Source organism: Rhinichthys klamathensis, unplaced genomic scaffold (genome assembly GCF_029890125.1).
Source record: "Rhinichthys klamathensis goyatoka isolate OS25496 unplaced genomic scaffold, OSU_Roscu_1.1 h1tg000298l_1, whole genome shotgun sequence".
NCBI classification, from domain to species: Eukaryota; Metazoa; Chordata; class Actinopteri; order Cypriniformes; family Leuciscidae; genus Rhinichthys; species Rhinichthys klamathensis.
In genome coordinates, this window is record NW_026606817.1 from 919,738 (window position 1) to 936,255 (window position 16,518).

The following is a 16,518-nucleotide window of genomic DNA, read 5'->3' on the forward strand; positions in this document are numbered from 1 at the left end:
CTTGTACATTCCAAATAAATCTGTACATTGTAGCGTCTCAGTTTTAATTAAGAAGCATGTAAATTAGTTAGTGATTAACATCATGTAAATGTTTTGAAGTATTGTTTGGTGTTCTACTTAAAGACGTGGCTCAACACCTCCTTTGCGGTTTTTATCACCGCCTCGTCAGGCGGAGGCTTTCTCGCACTGCCCGGCTGCAGGAATTTGCTGATTCTTGGTAAGGCCTTCATTTTTTCCTGAAATGCCTGCGAAACAAATGTAAAGTTATATAAAATTCATAATCATAACACTAAAAAAAAAAAAAAAAATATTAGGCCGATCAGCTTGATTCAGAAATGAGAGAATTGCTCAGTCAACTAACAGCTTCACTAAACTGGAACAGATTACTCTCTCAATCCCTAATGTATATTCAACAATCAGTACTGTGTTTTTTTATTTGTATTAAATATAAATTTGAATGTTTAATGAAACATTCACTTTATTCTGAATGTTTGTTCAAATGCCAATGTTTAAAGATGCAAACATGTTCACAAAAAGTGTATTTTGCAATAAATTGTAATATCCAACATAGGCGGAGTTTGACATTCGAGCCAGGGGGGGCAAAAAAAAATCATTGTACCATTCATTCATTCATGTAGTAATCATTAGGCGCTTTTCCATTACAGATTTGCTCAAAACTTTTGCGACTTTTTCTAAATGTCGATAAAAAACTATTGCGAAATGACGGCGTTTCCATTAACCGATGTTATGCGACTAAAATGTATTTTTTTCCTCTCGCGATAAGTCATTCCAAAAATCATGGTAAACGGATGTTGGTAGGTTTATCACAGCCACCGCACTAGACATTATTATTATTAATGGAAGGAGACGTGGTGTTATCCAAGCATTAATGGCAGACCCTTATACTGCGAACGGCACATAGCCTATAGCCTAAGAGTTCCTGGCTGTTTCTCCCTCATTTCTGCTCCGAGGTCTTGATTGTGGCATTTCTTTGAGGTTTAGAATCCAGTATTCCTGTAATTATTGTTTCTTTTATGAATTTGATAAAGAACTCTGTCTCGTATTATGTCCAAACGGTCAGTGTACTTTTGTGTCCATTCGTTTTTCCTTATTTAACCCGTAATTGCAAAACGAAAAATAAACGGTTGTATTTTTAAAACGCAAAGTCGAACACCAAAATTTTAATTTGAACTGCTACACACCAAATGCTGCGCAAAATAAATAATATGGACGAATTTTCAGATTTTTGTTTATGACTTTTTGCCCCTTTATTAAACATTTAAAATATTGACAAATTAATATGAAAAAAATGTAGATTTAACTGGTTTTCTAAGGCCAAATTAGAACCTGGAAATTATATTTTTCCCGTATGTGCTGAATGAGAAGATAACCACAGGCTACAGAAAGGGGATTTATAGGTGAGTTATAGGCTATACTAATTAATAAATGTGTCTGAAAAAATAACAAGGCATTTTAATTGTTTATTAATAAAAAATCAGTGTCGGCTAAAACATATCTCCATCTCCGCTGTATACGGCGGATGCACCTTTAGAGAGAAATGCACCTCTCATACGGATTACATAATCAGAAGGTATTAGCTTTCGATTCGAATTTGTTAGTTTTAAAGTGGACATTTTAAGCTTTAACTTAGGCTATTTTATTTCAGTTATAGCGCTTCAGTTCACGGAGACCATGAAGCGCGCCTGATTGTTTTATTTTATTTTACAAAAGCACAACGTTTTCTTGTTATTGTGAGTGTACACAAATAAAAGTAGTTGCGAATAATGTATTATTATTTTCTGTATGACCAGAAATGATAGAGTAGGCTAGCCTATTTTAAGTTGTTTCCACTGTTGATAGGAAAATGCAAGTGTTCGCGCCCGCGCCTCCGTGCCATCCAGTGCGCGCTCCACATTCCGCACACACACTTGGATATGCGTCAAAATCTTGTTTAGCCCATTTGTGATCATCTTAGCCCTGTATTATGAATGATATGTGACGAATCGCTTTGTTCCTTTTTTTGATAAGCGTCTTCTACATATGTAGCCTAATAAATGTTATAATAATGATGATAATTATTATTATTATCCCCGCGTCTTCTCTAAGTCAGCTGACTGTAAATGCGCAAAACCTGTTTCCATTGCAGTTTTTTTTTTTACTAAAGCAGTATATAAAATCAGATGTGTATTACCTACCACCATTTAGTTGTTTTGTGTTATTTAAAATATTTATAATATATATTTTTTTTAACAATGCAAAAAAAAAATTAAACGGGTTTCAGCCACCAGGGGGGGCAATGCTGGTGCAAATGCCCCCCGCAAACTCCGCGCCTGATATCCAACTAAAACACGTTTAAAAAATTGGGTCCCACTTTAAATTATGTGTCTTTAACTACTATGTACTAACCTTTTAATGAATCATTTGCACTTTGACACCTAATATAAAGTTTAGAGGTGTAACGGTACATGTATGGGTACCGAACCTTCACGAAACAACAGGAAAAAGAGCAGGAGAAGAAGAGACGATCTCTGAACCAACACAACACAAGTGTTAAGATGGCATGCAAGAGCTTGCTAGTAGCCTAAACCTCGTATAAATTTTAAAATATTGCTGATTACTTACAAAGCACTAAATGGTTTAGCTCCGCAGTACTTGAGCGAGCTCTTAACGCATTATAGTCCTTCACGCCTATTGCGTTCTCGAAATTCCGGCCAGTTGATAATACCTAGAATATCTAAATCGACTGCTGGCGGTAGATCCTTTTCCTATTTAGCACCAAAACTCTGGAACAATCTTCCTAACATTGTCCGGGAAGCAGACACACTCTGTCAGTTCAAAGCTAGACTAAAAACACATCTCTTTGGCCTAGAATACACATAACACACTATAGACTTAATTCAAAATTAGGCTGCATAGTTTAGATCAGCCGGAACCGGGAACACGTCCCGTAAATCCTGATGTACTTGGTACATCATAAGAAGGATGGCGTCTACGCTAATATTAGTCTCTCTGTTTATCCCGAGGGACCGTCTATGGTGGACCTGCGCCTGGACCCATCCCAACTCATCCTGCAGTGCCAGCCTCATCAGCCCTGTGAAGGCCTCATCGACAAGGCAGTAGGGGTGGAACGGTACACAGAAGGCACGGTTCGGTTCATACCTCGGTTCAGACATCACGGTTCGGTACGATTTCGGTACAATGGAGGGAAAAGCAAAACAAAAATGCAGAAGGCATTGTATTTTTTAATAACAGGTTAATAAGTTTTATTATATAAAGGCATAGAACCAGTTTATTTGTAGTGCACTGACAATAGTTGTATATAATTAGTTTATTAATTAAATTAATGAAAAGACAAAAAGACCTTGCGATATGTTTGGTAATTGTACCTGAATTAATTTAAAATTAATTTGCTATATTTCAGATCAGTATATTTTTTTTCCTTAATTTTAATTAACATTATTAATTAACAATGTAACATTATTCTCATCTGAATTATAAATAATTGATTTCTGTTAAAATAATACTACCATTAAAAACACATTCGATTTTCTTTTTTAATCAATGTAGAATGAGTAAGATTAATGCTCCGAGGACAAGAAATGAAAACCAATGCAATATGATGAATGTCCAAAAGATGGGACCCACAGACTGTTTTGAAATGGAGTCGGATAAATCTGTTTTTCTTTTAAAACAGTGTGTGTGTGTGTGTGTGTGTGTGTGTGTGTGTGTGTGTGTGTGTGTGTGTGTGTGTGTGTGTGATTTTGGTTGAGTGACAGTTGTAGGTTGCAGTTTGACAAGAGTTTACAGTGTGCACAATGTTGTGTTTTATTGCGAGTGTACACAAATATAAGTAAACACTTTGCAGGTTTAATGATCTGTATGAACAAAATTACGGAGTATGTTTTTTTTTTATGTTTCCACTGTTCGGTCGCGCGCCTCTCTCTCTCTTTCTCTCTCTCTGTCTCACACACACACACACACACACACACACACACACACACACACACACACACACACACACACAATTCGATCTCGCCTCTCTCTCGCGCGCGCGCACACACACACACACACACACAGACACAGTCCAGCATTGCTATCTTGACATCGCAGCCTTCATTATGCGGTCACACCAAACACAAATAGAGCGTCAAATTCGCGTCTAGTTCGACGCTAGTCCAAAGCGAATATGACGAGCGTATAAAGCGAACGTTTGAAGTGAACGCGCGTTCAGAGCTAAGCCGATGGTACAGATTATGTGTCCCTAAAGAACCCGCGTATCTAACAGTAGTTCCGCATTACATTAATTAATTTGCACACGAGTTTTATTTATTTTTATACCGTGTATTCTCCGTGTAAATTCGTGCACCGAACCGTGACGCCCGTACCGTTTCGGTTCGATACGAATACATGTACCGTTCCACCCCTACAAGGCAGCCATCGACACTGATCCTCAACAACTCGTCTCCATACCGGCGTGATTACTTCGACTTCCAACTAGATGGAAATGGATAAATACTCTAAATGTTCCGATCCAATCTGATTTGTAATGCTGCCCGAATCATACACTGTTCCCTCGTTGGTCAGAGGAGAACTGTCCCCCGACTGAGTCTGGGTTCTCCCAAGGTTTTTTTCTCCATTCTGTCCCTGATGGAGTTTTGGTTCCTTGCCACTGTTGCCTTGGCTTTTGGCTTGCTTAGTTGGGGACATTTAATATTCAACAATATTATTGATCTGCCTTACTTAAGGTGGACGTTGATGCAATTTTCTTCTAGAAACAAACTTTGTTGTATTATTTTCATGTTATCACTGTGAAGCTGCTTTGATACAATCTGTATTGTAAAAAGCGCTATATAAATAAAGGTGACTTGACTTAACTAGCCTATACACTGAGTTTCGATTCATATTTGTGACACGCTCCACTAACTTCACGGAAAGAAAATGTCTCAGGTTACGTATGCAAGCCTGGTTCCCTGAGAGGGAACGAGACGCGGAGGGAACGCCCCTGCGTGATTGCGTCGTGAAGCACGTGTATAATCAGCCCAATGGAAAGACGAGACATCATAGGCGGGTGACGTCATCGACCAGGAAACTATAAAGCACACCTGAAAACAGACCGCGCCAGCTTCTGATAGGCCAAAGCAAGTCGATCACAGGCATGCAGGGAGTATGGCAGGGCGACGCAGCGTCTCATTCCCTCTCAGGGAACCAGGGTTACGGTCGTAACCTGAGACGTTCCCTTCCAAGGGAACTCGAGCTGCGTCGAGACGCGGTGTGAACACCATACCCACGACACCATAATAGCAAATGCCTGTTCTTTGTGAAGTCATTGCGCACACTAAGAAGCAAGCACCCTAGACCCTGGAGTAGAGCCAAGATCCAATCATAAAATCTAACAAAAGTATGCGGTGAGGACCAGCCTGCCACATCACAGATGTCAAGGAGCGAAACCCCCGATAATAAAGCCTTAGAGGCAGCCATACTCCTAGTAGAGTGGGCCCGGACAGCCAAAGGTGAAGGCGGACCAGCCGCTTCATAAGCAAGTGAGATAGCCTTGACTACCCACTTGCTCATTATCTGCTTGGAACCTCATTAACCTTTTCTTGGTGACCCGAAACAGACAAATAATTGATCCGAATTATGCCACAAGGCAGCTCTGTGTACATAAGCATCGAAAGCCCGAACAGGGCACAAAGCAGATTAAGTTTTTCCTGATCTGGTGTAATAAAAGGTGGAGGACAGAAGGCATGCAGCACGATTGGGCCCGAAACATTAGTAGGGACCTTAGGAATATAACCCGGCCTGGGGTGAAAAAAAAGGCTTTCCCCATACCAGGTGCAAATTCCAGGCATGAAGGAGCAACTGACAAGGCTTGCAAATCTCAAATTCTCTTGATAGAAGAAATAACAATGAGAAATAAAGGAACTTTTCTGAAACCTCTTCAATGGGCTCGAAGGAAGCCAAAGCCATGCCCTCCAGTACAACGGCCAAATCCCAAGCCAGTGCTCTATAGCGCAGTGCAGGCCTCAGCCTCAGGGTGCCACGAAGGATCCCTCAGGAGCCAAGCCCACAGTTTCCACAACTCTGCAAGTCGAGGGTGATAAATAGTGCCCCCTGCTTGGGACAGCAGGTCCCTCCTGATCGTAATCACCATCGGAGAGACGTATAGAAGGGACACCTGGTCCCAGAACCAAACTTGGGCCGGTCAGTACGGGGCTACTAACAATTCTCCTGGGCCCATAGGAGGATCCGATGAGCCAGTTTGCAAAGATGACGTGACCTCAGACCCCTGATGGTTGATATAAGAGACCACCGATGTGTTGTCCGTGCGGACAAGAACATGGTGACCTCTCAGGTCTGGAAGGAAGTGCTTGAGAGCTCGAAACAACGTCATAATGTCTAGCCGATTTATGTGCCAAGAAAGTAGATGGTCTCACGCCATCTAGACGAGATAAAGTAGAGGAGCGTTACTCGTCGACAAGAAGCCCCCAGCTCTGGGCCTTGGACGAGGAATCAAGGTTTGTTCCACATGACTAAGGCACGTAAGCATCGCCGCATGAACCGAACCGAACTGAATTCTGTAACCCTTTTCTATTGTATGCAGGCCCCAATGAGATATTGTCCCAACTTAATTGATATAAGTAGTGTAGAACATTATATAGAAACTGTGTCTATTCCTCGTCTAGTGAGGCCAAACAATAAATCTAGTGTAGGATCTAGGAAAAATCTTATTGTAATTAAACCAGAAAATCTAAATATCAGTGAACAAAAACAATTTCTAAAACTAGGTCTTCTAAACATTAGATCGCTCACACCTAAGGCGGTTATTGTAAATGAAATGGTCACAGATAATAGCTTCGATGTACTTTGCCTTACTGAAACCTGGCTTAAACCAAATGAGTATTTCGGTCTAAATGAGTCTACTCCGCCAGGATACTGTTATAAGCATGAGCCCCGTCTGATCGGTCGTGGCGGCGGTGTTGCAACAATCTATAGAGATATTCTTAATGTTACTCAGAAAACAGGTCACAGGTTTAATTCGTTTGAAGTACTTGTGCTAAATGTTACGCTCTTAGATGTAAGAAAGAAATCCCTATTATCTCTAGCCCTGGCTACTGTATATAGACCGCCAGGGCCCTACACTGATTTCCTAAAAGAGTTTGCAGACTTTCTCTCAGATCTATTGGTCAATGCTGATAAAGCAATAATTGTTGGAGATTTTAACATACACGTAGATAACACAAATGATGCGTTAGGGGCTGCGTTTACAGATTTATTAAACTCCTTTGGGGTCAAGCAAAACGTCAGTGGTCCCACTCATCGTCTAAATCATACACTAGATTTAATTATATCATACGGAACCAATCCAACCGATATAGATATTATACCGCAAAGTGACGATCTCACTGATCATCACATGGTAACTTGTATAATACGTACTGCTGAAATTTGTCATGTTGCGCCGCGTTATCGACCAGGCAGAACAATCCTTCCAACCACTATAGATAGATTCTCAAATAGCTTACCTGATCTATCTCAGCTGCTCAGTGAACCCAAACAAACAGATGAACTAGAGGAAATGACCAGCAGTTTGAGCACCATTTTCTCTAGTACATTAGATATTGTTGCACCAATTAGATTAAAAAAGGTTAGAGAGAAAACTAAAGCACCATGGTACAATAGTACTACACATGCTATCAAGAGAGAAACTCGTAACTTAGAGCGTAAATGGAAACAAACTAATTTAGAGGTCTTTAGAATCGTGTGGAAAGACAGTGTGTCACGTTATAAAAAGGCTCTAAAAGCAGCCAGGGCTGAGCATCTCCGCAAACTAATAGAAAATAACAAAAATAATCCAAGGTTTTTATTTAACACCGTGGCTAGACTAACAAATAAACAGACATCGCCAGAGCAAAATATTCCGTTACAGTATAGTTGTAATGATTTTATGAATTACTTCAATGAGAAAATAGAAAGCATCCGAAATACAATTGTAAATGTACAATCCTCTATGGTGTCTTGTGATTCAGCCTCAATTATCGCCCCTCAAGAACAACTACACCGCTTTACAACTGTAGGACAGGAAGAGCTAAATAAACTTATCATTGCATCTAAACCAACAACATGTTTATTAGATCCAATACCCACTAAACTACTGAAAGAAGTGTTACCTGTAGTGGAAGAGCCTCTTCTCAATATTATTAACTCGTCTTTATTCTTAGGTCATGTTCCAAAAATATTAAAGCTGGCAGTTATAAAACCTCTTATTAAGAAACCGCAATTAGATCAAAATAACTTAGCAAATTACAGACCCATTTCAAATCTTCCATTTATGTCTAAAATACTAGAAAAAATTGTGTCCGCTCAATTGTGCTCTTTCTTGCAAGAAAATGAGATATATGAAAAATTTCAGTCAGGATTCAGACCGCATCATAGCACAGAAACTGCGCTAGTTAAAATTACAAATGATTTACTTTTAGCTTCTGACCAAGGCTGTATCTCAATACTAGTTCTACTCGATCTTAGCGCTGCGTTCGACACTATAGATCACAAAATACTCTTGGATCGACTACAAAACTACACTGGTGTTCAGGGACAGGCATTAAGCTGGTTCAGATCGTACTTATCGGACCGTTACCATTTTGTTTGTTTAAATGGGGAAAAATCGAAGATAACGTCAGTAGACTATGGAGTGCCGCAAGGATCGGTGTTAGGCCCTCTGCTATTCTCAATATATATGCTGCCACTTGGTAATATTATAAGAAAACATGGAATTAATTTCCACTGCTATGCTGATGACACTCAATTATATTTTTCATCACGGCCAGATGAAAACACTAACTTATCTAAATTGACAGAATGTCTTAAAGATATAAAATGCTGGATGACGTGTAATTTCCTGCTATTAAATCCAGATAAAACGGAGGTATTACTTATTGGTCCAAAAAACTACCCACAAAATCTCTTACAATACAACTTTAATTTAGAAGGATGTCCTGTTACCTTATCCTCTACGGTAAAAGATCTGGGTGTTATACTAGACCGCAACTTGTCTTTCGAAAATCATATTTCATATGTTACAAGAACTGCCTTTTTCCACCTTAGAAACATTGCTAAATTACGTAACATGCTATCTGTTTCTGATGCAGAAAAGTTAGTTCATGCATTCATGACCTCGAGACTAGATTACTGTAATGCTTTATTAGCTGGTTGTCCTGCATCCTCAATAAACAAGCTACAGTTAGTGCAAAATGCAGCCGCTAGAGTTCTTACTAGGTCAAGAAAATATGATCATATAACACCGATTCTATCATCTCTGCACTGGTTACCTATTAAGTTCCGTATCAATTACAAAGTACTACTACTGACCTATAAAGCCCTAAATGGTTTAGCTCCTGTGTATTTAATGGACCTTCTATCGCCCTACAATCCATCGCGTTCTTTAAGATCACTAAATTCGAGGCTTCTGGTCATTCCTAGGATATCTAAGTCCACTAAAGGAGGGAGGGCGTTCTCACATTTAGCTCCTAAACTCTGGAATAGCCTTCCTGATACTGTTCGTGGCTCAGACTCGCTCTCCCAGTTCAAAACTAGATTAAAGACGCATCTCTTTAGCCAAGCATTCACATAATGCTTACCTTCTATTGTTGAATCAGATCGAATGCACTAATATTATGAACAGCAGCTACGCTAATTATTTCCCATCTGCTTTTCTGCTGTTATCTCGGGACGCTAGTCCCGAGGTAAATAGCGTTCGTCAGCTCCAGTTTGTATCCAGACTCTCACGGAGACTTCAGATGCCCCAACACCTGCGATGAGACGACTCGACGCCTGTGAAGAGACGACTCAACGCTGGCGATATGTTATGCCCTAAATTAGTACATGATGACTAACTAACTATATTCTTCTATGTACATTTCTGAAATGCACTTTCTGTGAAGCTGCTTTGAAACAATATGTATTGTGAAAAGCGCTATACAAATAAATTTGAATTGAATTGAATATATTTGGCAGTAGTTTCCACGCTGCCAAAAATTCTACTAAGGGGACCAGTCTCTCGAGACTGGCCTCTGGATTTGGTCGAACGGCCACTTCGGCGCCCTGAAGCGGCGAACCGGCAGGGACCAACCGAACTGATTGTTCTACGACCCAACTCGGAGGATCGTTGAAATGTGCAGACACCTCGGCGCCCCGAAACGGCGAACCGGCAGGGAACAACCAAACTGATTGTTCTACGACCCAACTCGGAGGATCGTTGAGATGTGCAGACACCTCGGCGCCCTGAAGCGGTGAACCGGCAGGGAACAACCAAACTGATTGTTCTACGGCCCAACTCGGAGGATCGTTGAGATGTGCAGACACCTCTGCGCCCTGAAGCGGTGAACCGGCAGGGAACAACCGAACTGATTGTTCTACGACCCAACTCGGAGGATCGTTGAGATGTGCAGACACCTCGGTGCCCCGAAACGGCGAACCGGCAGGGAACAACCAAACTCGCAGCACTGCGACCTTCCTCAGAGAGTCGCCCCCCAGGGGACCACCCTCAGAAGCCTGATAGCCTCGGCGTCAGGACTTCTTCTTCGTTGAAGCCTTTTTAGAGATAATGACAGTCCTCAGATCTTGTCCACCTCTAACAGGCTTCGACTGCGACCGCCACCCAGGCCCCCTGATTGTGGAGGAGCCCGAGTGGCGACGCTCTGTCTTTGCTGCACTCTGTGGGGCGAGGAGCTTGTAGATGGCCGAGACTGCTCCCGCCCAGCAGGCTCAGGGACATTAGATTGGCGAGGATGAAACTTCTGGATACACATACAAGACTTCGCAAAGAATTACTGAATGAGCAGGTTTTATATATGCTGGGCTTAACAAGGTAATGAGTAACAGCTGGAAGTAATAAGGCATGATGAGTCTGGAGGAATGGATGATGAGAAATGTAGTCCATGAGGGAATGACAATGGTCTGGGGAAGGGTGCGCTCCGATGGATATGCAGGGCACTGGTGATCGAGACGACTGCTTAGTGCCTAATACATCAAAGGAGGCTGTGCTGTAAGAAATAGGGGACTTAATGCCGCTAGGTAGATTTGCATTACTGTCTATTCAAATTAAATGAAAAGAAACCTAGTACTGGGGATTTGATGCTTTTTCGGAAACTCGTACGGAACTCGTATCGAACCGCGACCCCAAAACCGAGGTCTGTACCGAACCATGACTTCTGTGTACCATTACACCCCTAATAAAGTGTGACCAAAAATGGTTTTGTAAAGCAAGTTTAGTCCAATTTTGGGGTTGATGGTGTGTGTGGGAAAGCATGGAACAGATCACCTGGACTTTGGGAAAGGTTGACAGTATTGTAGGGAATAACTCCTGCAGCATCAGAGAGGCTTCCAGAAGATGAACATCAGCGCGGCTCAACTGGTTTCCCACCAGGAAATGAGAGTTTGCAAGACCCTAAAAAAGTCATATCAGAAACGGCATGATTACGTGGATAATAAATGCTTCAAAATGTGAGGAATGAATAGTCAGAGCTGATACCTTTTCAAACACAGGGAGGAAGCGCTCTTTTGCCTTTTGCTCTATATTACTGAGACTTTTCTGCTTGTTTTCAGGTGGTGTGAGAAAAGACATCGAGATAAGCTCTGTTAGATCACTAAGGCCCTCTCCATACATGTCAATCCTAAAGGACAAAAATACAGTGATAATTGCTTAGGTGTGGTGGAAAAACAAGGGTCATTTTTACCCAAAACTAATTTATTTTATTTATAAAGTGGACTTTTGTAACCACGAATACACACAAACAAATTGTTTTATGGATTCGAGGAGTTTTTAGTTGAAATTTAAAAAAGTAACAAATCCTTCCCTTGCGGGTCAGTTTGACCTCCCAATGAATGGAATGTGAGGAATGCTTCAGTACACATAAAAAAACCCCTAAAAATGCTCAAAATTCAAACTAAAAATGCTAAAACTTTACCCATTTTTTAAAATAATGTCTACATGTGTATCTGAATGCATACTGAAGAGAACTGACTTTAGGACCCAGTGGAACAGCTCATTTGCTCCATATAGAGCTATAAGGCCATCTAGAGTCATGAAATATCATGTTATATAAAATTTTTTCCACAAGAGGTCGGCAAAGACACACAATGTAAGATATTTTGAGCTGAATTGAAAGGGTTAAGCCCAATTTATACTTCTGCATCGAACTCACGCCCTAGCTGTCGTAGGCTGTGTAGTAGCGGCGTACCCTTCGGCGTACCTGACGTGCACCTCTCCAAAAATGTAACAACGCGTCAATTCTACGTGGACGCAAGCGCTGTGATTGGTCCTCTAGAGCCCCTCCCCCTACATGTGTAACTGCGCGTCAACACGGACAACGGCGCAGAAATATAAATCAGCATTTATTATTGAATTTAATTTCAAAGAATGTGAGGAATGTCCTTAAATTACAATTTATTTATTATTTATTGATCAAATCTAGTGATTTAAAGATTAAAAAATAACAAAAAATCTCCAAAATGTTTTTTTATTAAAAATAGAAAAAATATTATCAAAATGAAATAAAGCTTTCTGGACAAAAAAAGAAAAGAAGTATAGCTAATTTTAGGGCTTCGGGTCATTTTGACCCGTGAGGGAAAGATATGTTAAGTGCGAGGGAAGGATGAGGGTTAAATTAACTGATTACTGGAATCTAGTTTCATAACAATTAAGGAACAATTTCATTAAAAGTTGATATTTACAAAGCCCGTTCTTTAAGGTCTTTTCCGTAGAGGTTGTATTTTCCAGCGATGTAATTCAGGATAGCCCTCGACTGCACAAGCTGCATCCCATCTATCTCAACCAGAGGAACCTGCTGAAACATCAGGGCTCCCTCTGCAACCAACATAGCAATCACATTCATAATCATATAAAATATTATGCAATGATATATTCCTTAAACAACAAGAGATGACTGATTTACTGAACTTACCATTCACCAGTTTTTCATAATGCTCCCTCTTGGTCAAAAACACCTCCTCAAACTGTGAACACAAGAACGCATTGATCTCGAAATCACATTACAATGCACGTATTCAATTTCTAAAGCAGTTTTGTGATCGTCATATGCAAACGAACTACATGTATTGCACAGCCTTAAGAAAAAGTTACATATATGTAAAGTGTTAATCGATTTCCACTTTTTGCAACTGCATTTTTTTTTTTTTTTTTTTGATAGACGTGGAGAAGTTTTCCAGAGCAACAAACCTCGACTCCAGCCGCGGCCAAAAGCCATCGGATCGACTCCATTTTTCCTCTTCCATCGAAGTAATGCAACACAACTTTCTCAGACATTTTCCCAAAATAAAGCGACACTTCAGTACAAAACGCTTTGCTGTGTGTGTGTGTGTGTGTGCAGTGCACTGTGCTGGCTGTTTATGTGGACTATTGCCCTTTCGCCGGCCCCTCCCCCAAAACGGCCATTGTCCAATCACACATCATAGCAACCGTTACTATGTGAGCAGGTCCTTCAAACATTGACTCCAAGCAAGATGGTGAAGCGGTGCGCCCCCGGCGTTTGTAAATCGGACACTAGGCACCCCGAGAGATTGTCTGGAGGAGTTGTGTTCTTTCCGTTTCCAAAGCCGAAAACACAACGTGAGCGGTGCCTACAATGGATAAAACAGTGTGGACGACCCCACTCCCAGTTACATGTGTCGAACAGGGTTAACCCGTGCAGCGTGAGTGAGACTGAGACACTGAGATTAACTGTTAGTCAAAGAAACACGGAGAAAGCAGATCAAGAGGATCCACAAAGGAATTACGGTTTCTAAAGGGTTGTTGTTAACATGATATTCTCAGTGGAAATGAGCAGCAGTGCAGCGCCCGTAGACTACAGTTTAGAGGAGTGCACGCTCGCAACGGGGAAAGCATGAAGCTTACTAGATAACAACAGTTCATATCAATATCGTAACGAATAGAAATAACCCTAAATAATGTTTGGTTATCTGCATCTTTCCGTCTCTTATGTATAAGTTAGTTATTTTTTAAACAAAGAAGTTTGTGTTTGAATAATTAACTATCTTATTTAGCTGAGGTAAATTAAACCCAATTGAACGTTCGCAAAAGCCTCGCCCCCTAGTTATTAATAAAATATATTAATACGCAATGAAGGAGACTATCGAGGCTAATGCTTACTATACCGGTCTCAAGCGAAATCTGAGAAACCCCATGACCTGTAACTTATAAACCAGCACAGCCTTGAAGAAGAGTTTATACGCTGGTTCACTGGAAATAGAATGTTAGAAATATGAGTTAAATGTTATATTATATATGTTAGAAATATAACTCGCGCTGCATATTTAGTAATTTTGCCTCAGATATATACATTCGCTTTAACAAGCAGGTTCATTACCACGGCAACCGATTGTTTAACCGTGTAACTATACATAGACGGAAAGATGCAGATAACCATACATTATTTAAAGTTATTTCTATTCGTTGCGATATAACGTTAACTGATGTTGTTCTAAACTGTAGCTACGGGTGCTGCACTGCTAGTCCTGCTGCTCATTTTCCCCTGAGAATATCATGTTAACAACAACCCTTTAGAACCCGTAATTCCTTTGTGGATCCTCTTGATCTGCTTTCTCCGTGTTTCTTTGACTAATCCCAGTGTCTCAGTCTCACTCACGCTGCACGGGTTAACCCTGTTCGACACATGTAACTGGGAGTGGGGCCGTCCACACTGTTTGATCCATTGTAGGCACCGCTCACGTTGTGTTTTCGGCTTTGGAAACGGAAACAACACAACTCCTCCAGACAAACTCTCGGGGTACCTAGTGTCCGATTTACAAACGCCGGGGGGCGATATTTTTTTCACAGGATGGTAGGGGAAGACTCATGAATATTCATTAGGGAACTCTTCCCTGATTGGTCTTAACCCCAGTGACTGGTAGGTTTCGGGGCGGGGTTAGGGGTAGGTCATCAGACCCCCAGTGACGGGTAGGTTTAGGGGCGGGGTTAGGGGGTAGGTCATCAGACCAATCAGGGATGAGTTCCCTAATGAATATTCATGAGTCTTCCCCTACCATCCTGTGAAAAAAATATCGCCGCCGGCGAGGGGTGCACCGCTTCACCATCTTGCTTGGAGTCAATCGGGAGTCAATGCACGGACCTGCTCACATAGTAACGGTTGCTATGATGTGTGATTGGACAATGGCCGTTTTGTGGGAGGGGCCGGCGAAAGAGCAATAGTCCCGTGTTGTGTAACTCGTGTGTGCTGCTGCATCGGGACAAAGGGCTCATGAGTTTGCAAACTAAATGCTGATATCACTAACCCTCAACAGAGTAAATAAATCTTTTCAGACAAGCGTCTGCTGATCAAATGAATGAAAATAAAGTAAAGTTCGAGATAAAAAAATTATAAAAAAGCTATGCCATGCTAGTTTATGACATAGCTACTCTCGCAAGCCGTTTTATAACTTTATGCCTTATGGACTATATGACTGGTCAACTTATAATTGTGACTCTCCAAAATACAATTTTAACTATCTAAAATAAAAATAAAATATTTCCCCGTGAAGTTATTTAAAGAATTCCTTATTTTTAATGTGCACAAATTCCTTATTTTTTAAACTATCTTCACAGAAACTACATTTTTGTATTAATAACAACAAAAAAAGTGTGTTACAAACATTAGAGTATACAAGAAAATACAACATAAATGTAACAAATAGTTGCACACTGGGGCTAATAATTTAGCCTATATGATATTTACAAATAAGAATATTTGCACACATTTTCTAAGTTTTCTGCTTTGTGCTTCATATAAATCGTCAATATAAAGTTCCATTTCTTTCTTGAATGATGTAAAACAAGGGTTGTTATTTTTTTTACAGGAACACTTGTGAACATGGGATTTTGCCATTTAGAATACAACTTATTATATAAATCTGACTGTGCTTGTCACTACAATTCTCCAAAAGACCAAATAACAAATGTTTCCAAAACAACACAAATAGGCTATTATTGTTCTTTGTGATATCACAAACATTTTGCCAAAGCGGTCTTACAAATGCAGTGCCAGAATAAATGAACCTCAGTTTCAGGGCAACTGTCACAAAAAGTGCAATTAAAATCAATATCATCTTTAAATTTTACAGAGTAAATTCTATGTATAATTTTGAATGATAGCTACCTCCTTAACTTTCTTTGTAATTAGTATATAAGCCAAACCTGTTTCCACACAATATTGCCTGTCAAACGATTCCAATATGAGTAAATATAAGGCAAAAACACAGTGTTTCTTTGAAATTGGGGAAAAACAAATATTATCCACAGAAACTTGCTATAGTAGAAACTAAATATTTTGTTTTATTCATTTAAGAAACAGATGCAAATAAACAGATTTAGGAGAACTTAAGAGTAAAAAAAAACACTCGGATGTAAAATCAGATATTTAAAGGAAGTAATAAGAATCACTTACATACAAATGAAGAGGACAAATAAAAGAAAAAGGAAAAGGAGAAAATAAAAGAGTAAGTACCTTA

The 16,518-nt window shown here is 40.2% G+C and overlaps 1 protein-coding gene across 1 annotated transcript; it reads right to left on the reverse strand.

The window, feature by feature from the left end:
• Nucleotides 1-51: 51 nt before the first annotated feature.
• Nucleotides 52-13,344, reverse strand: LOC130103828 (glutathione S-transferase A1-like). Its single transcript, XM_056270155.1, has 6 exons — nucleotides 13,235-13,344; nucleotides 12,960-13,011; nucleotides 12,730-12,862; nucleotides 11,528-11,669; nucleotides 11,318-11,443; nucleotides 52-245 (listed from the first exon to the last, which is right to left on the reverse strand). The coding sequence occupies exons 1-6, from the start codon at nucleotides 13,319-13,321 to the stop codon at nucleotides 114-116; spliced, it is 672 nt and encodes a 223-aa protein (XP_056126130.1). The 5' UTR covers nucleotides 13,322-13,344; the 3' UTR covers nucleotides 52-113.
• Between the last annotated feature and the right edge of the window lie 3,174 nt (nucleotides 13,345-16,518).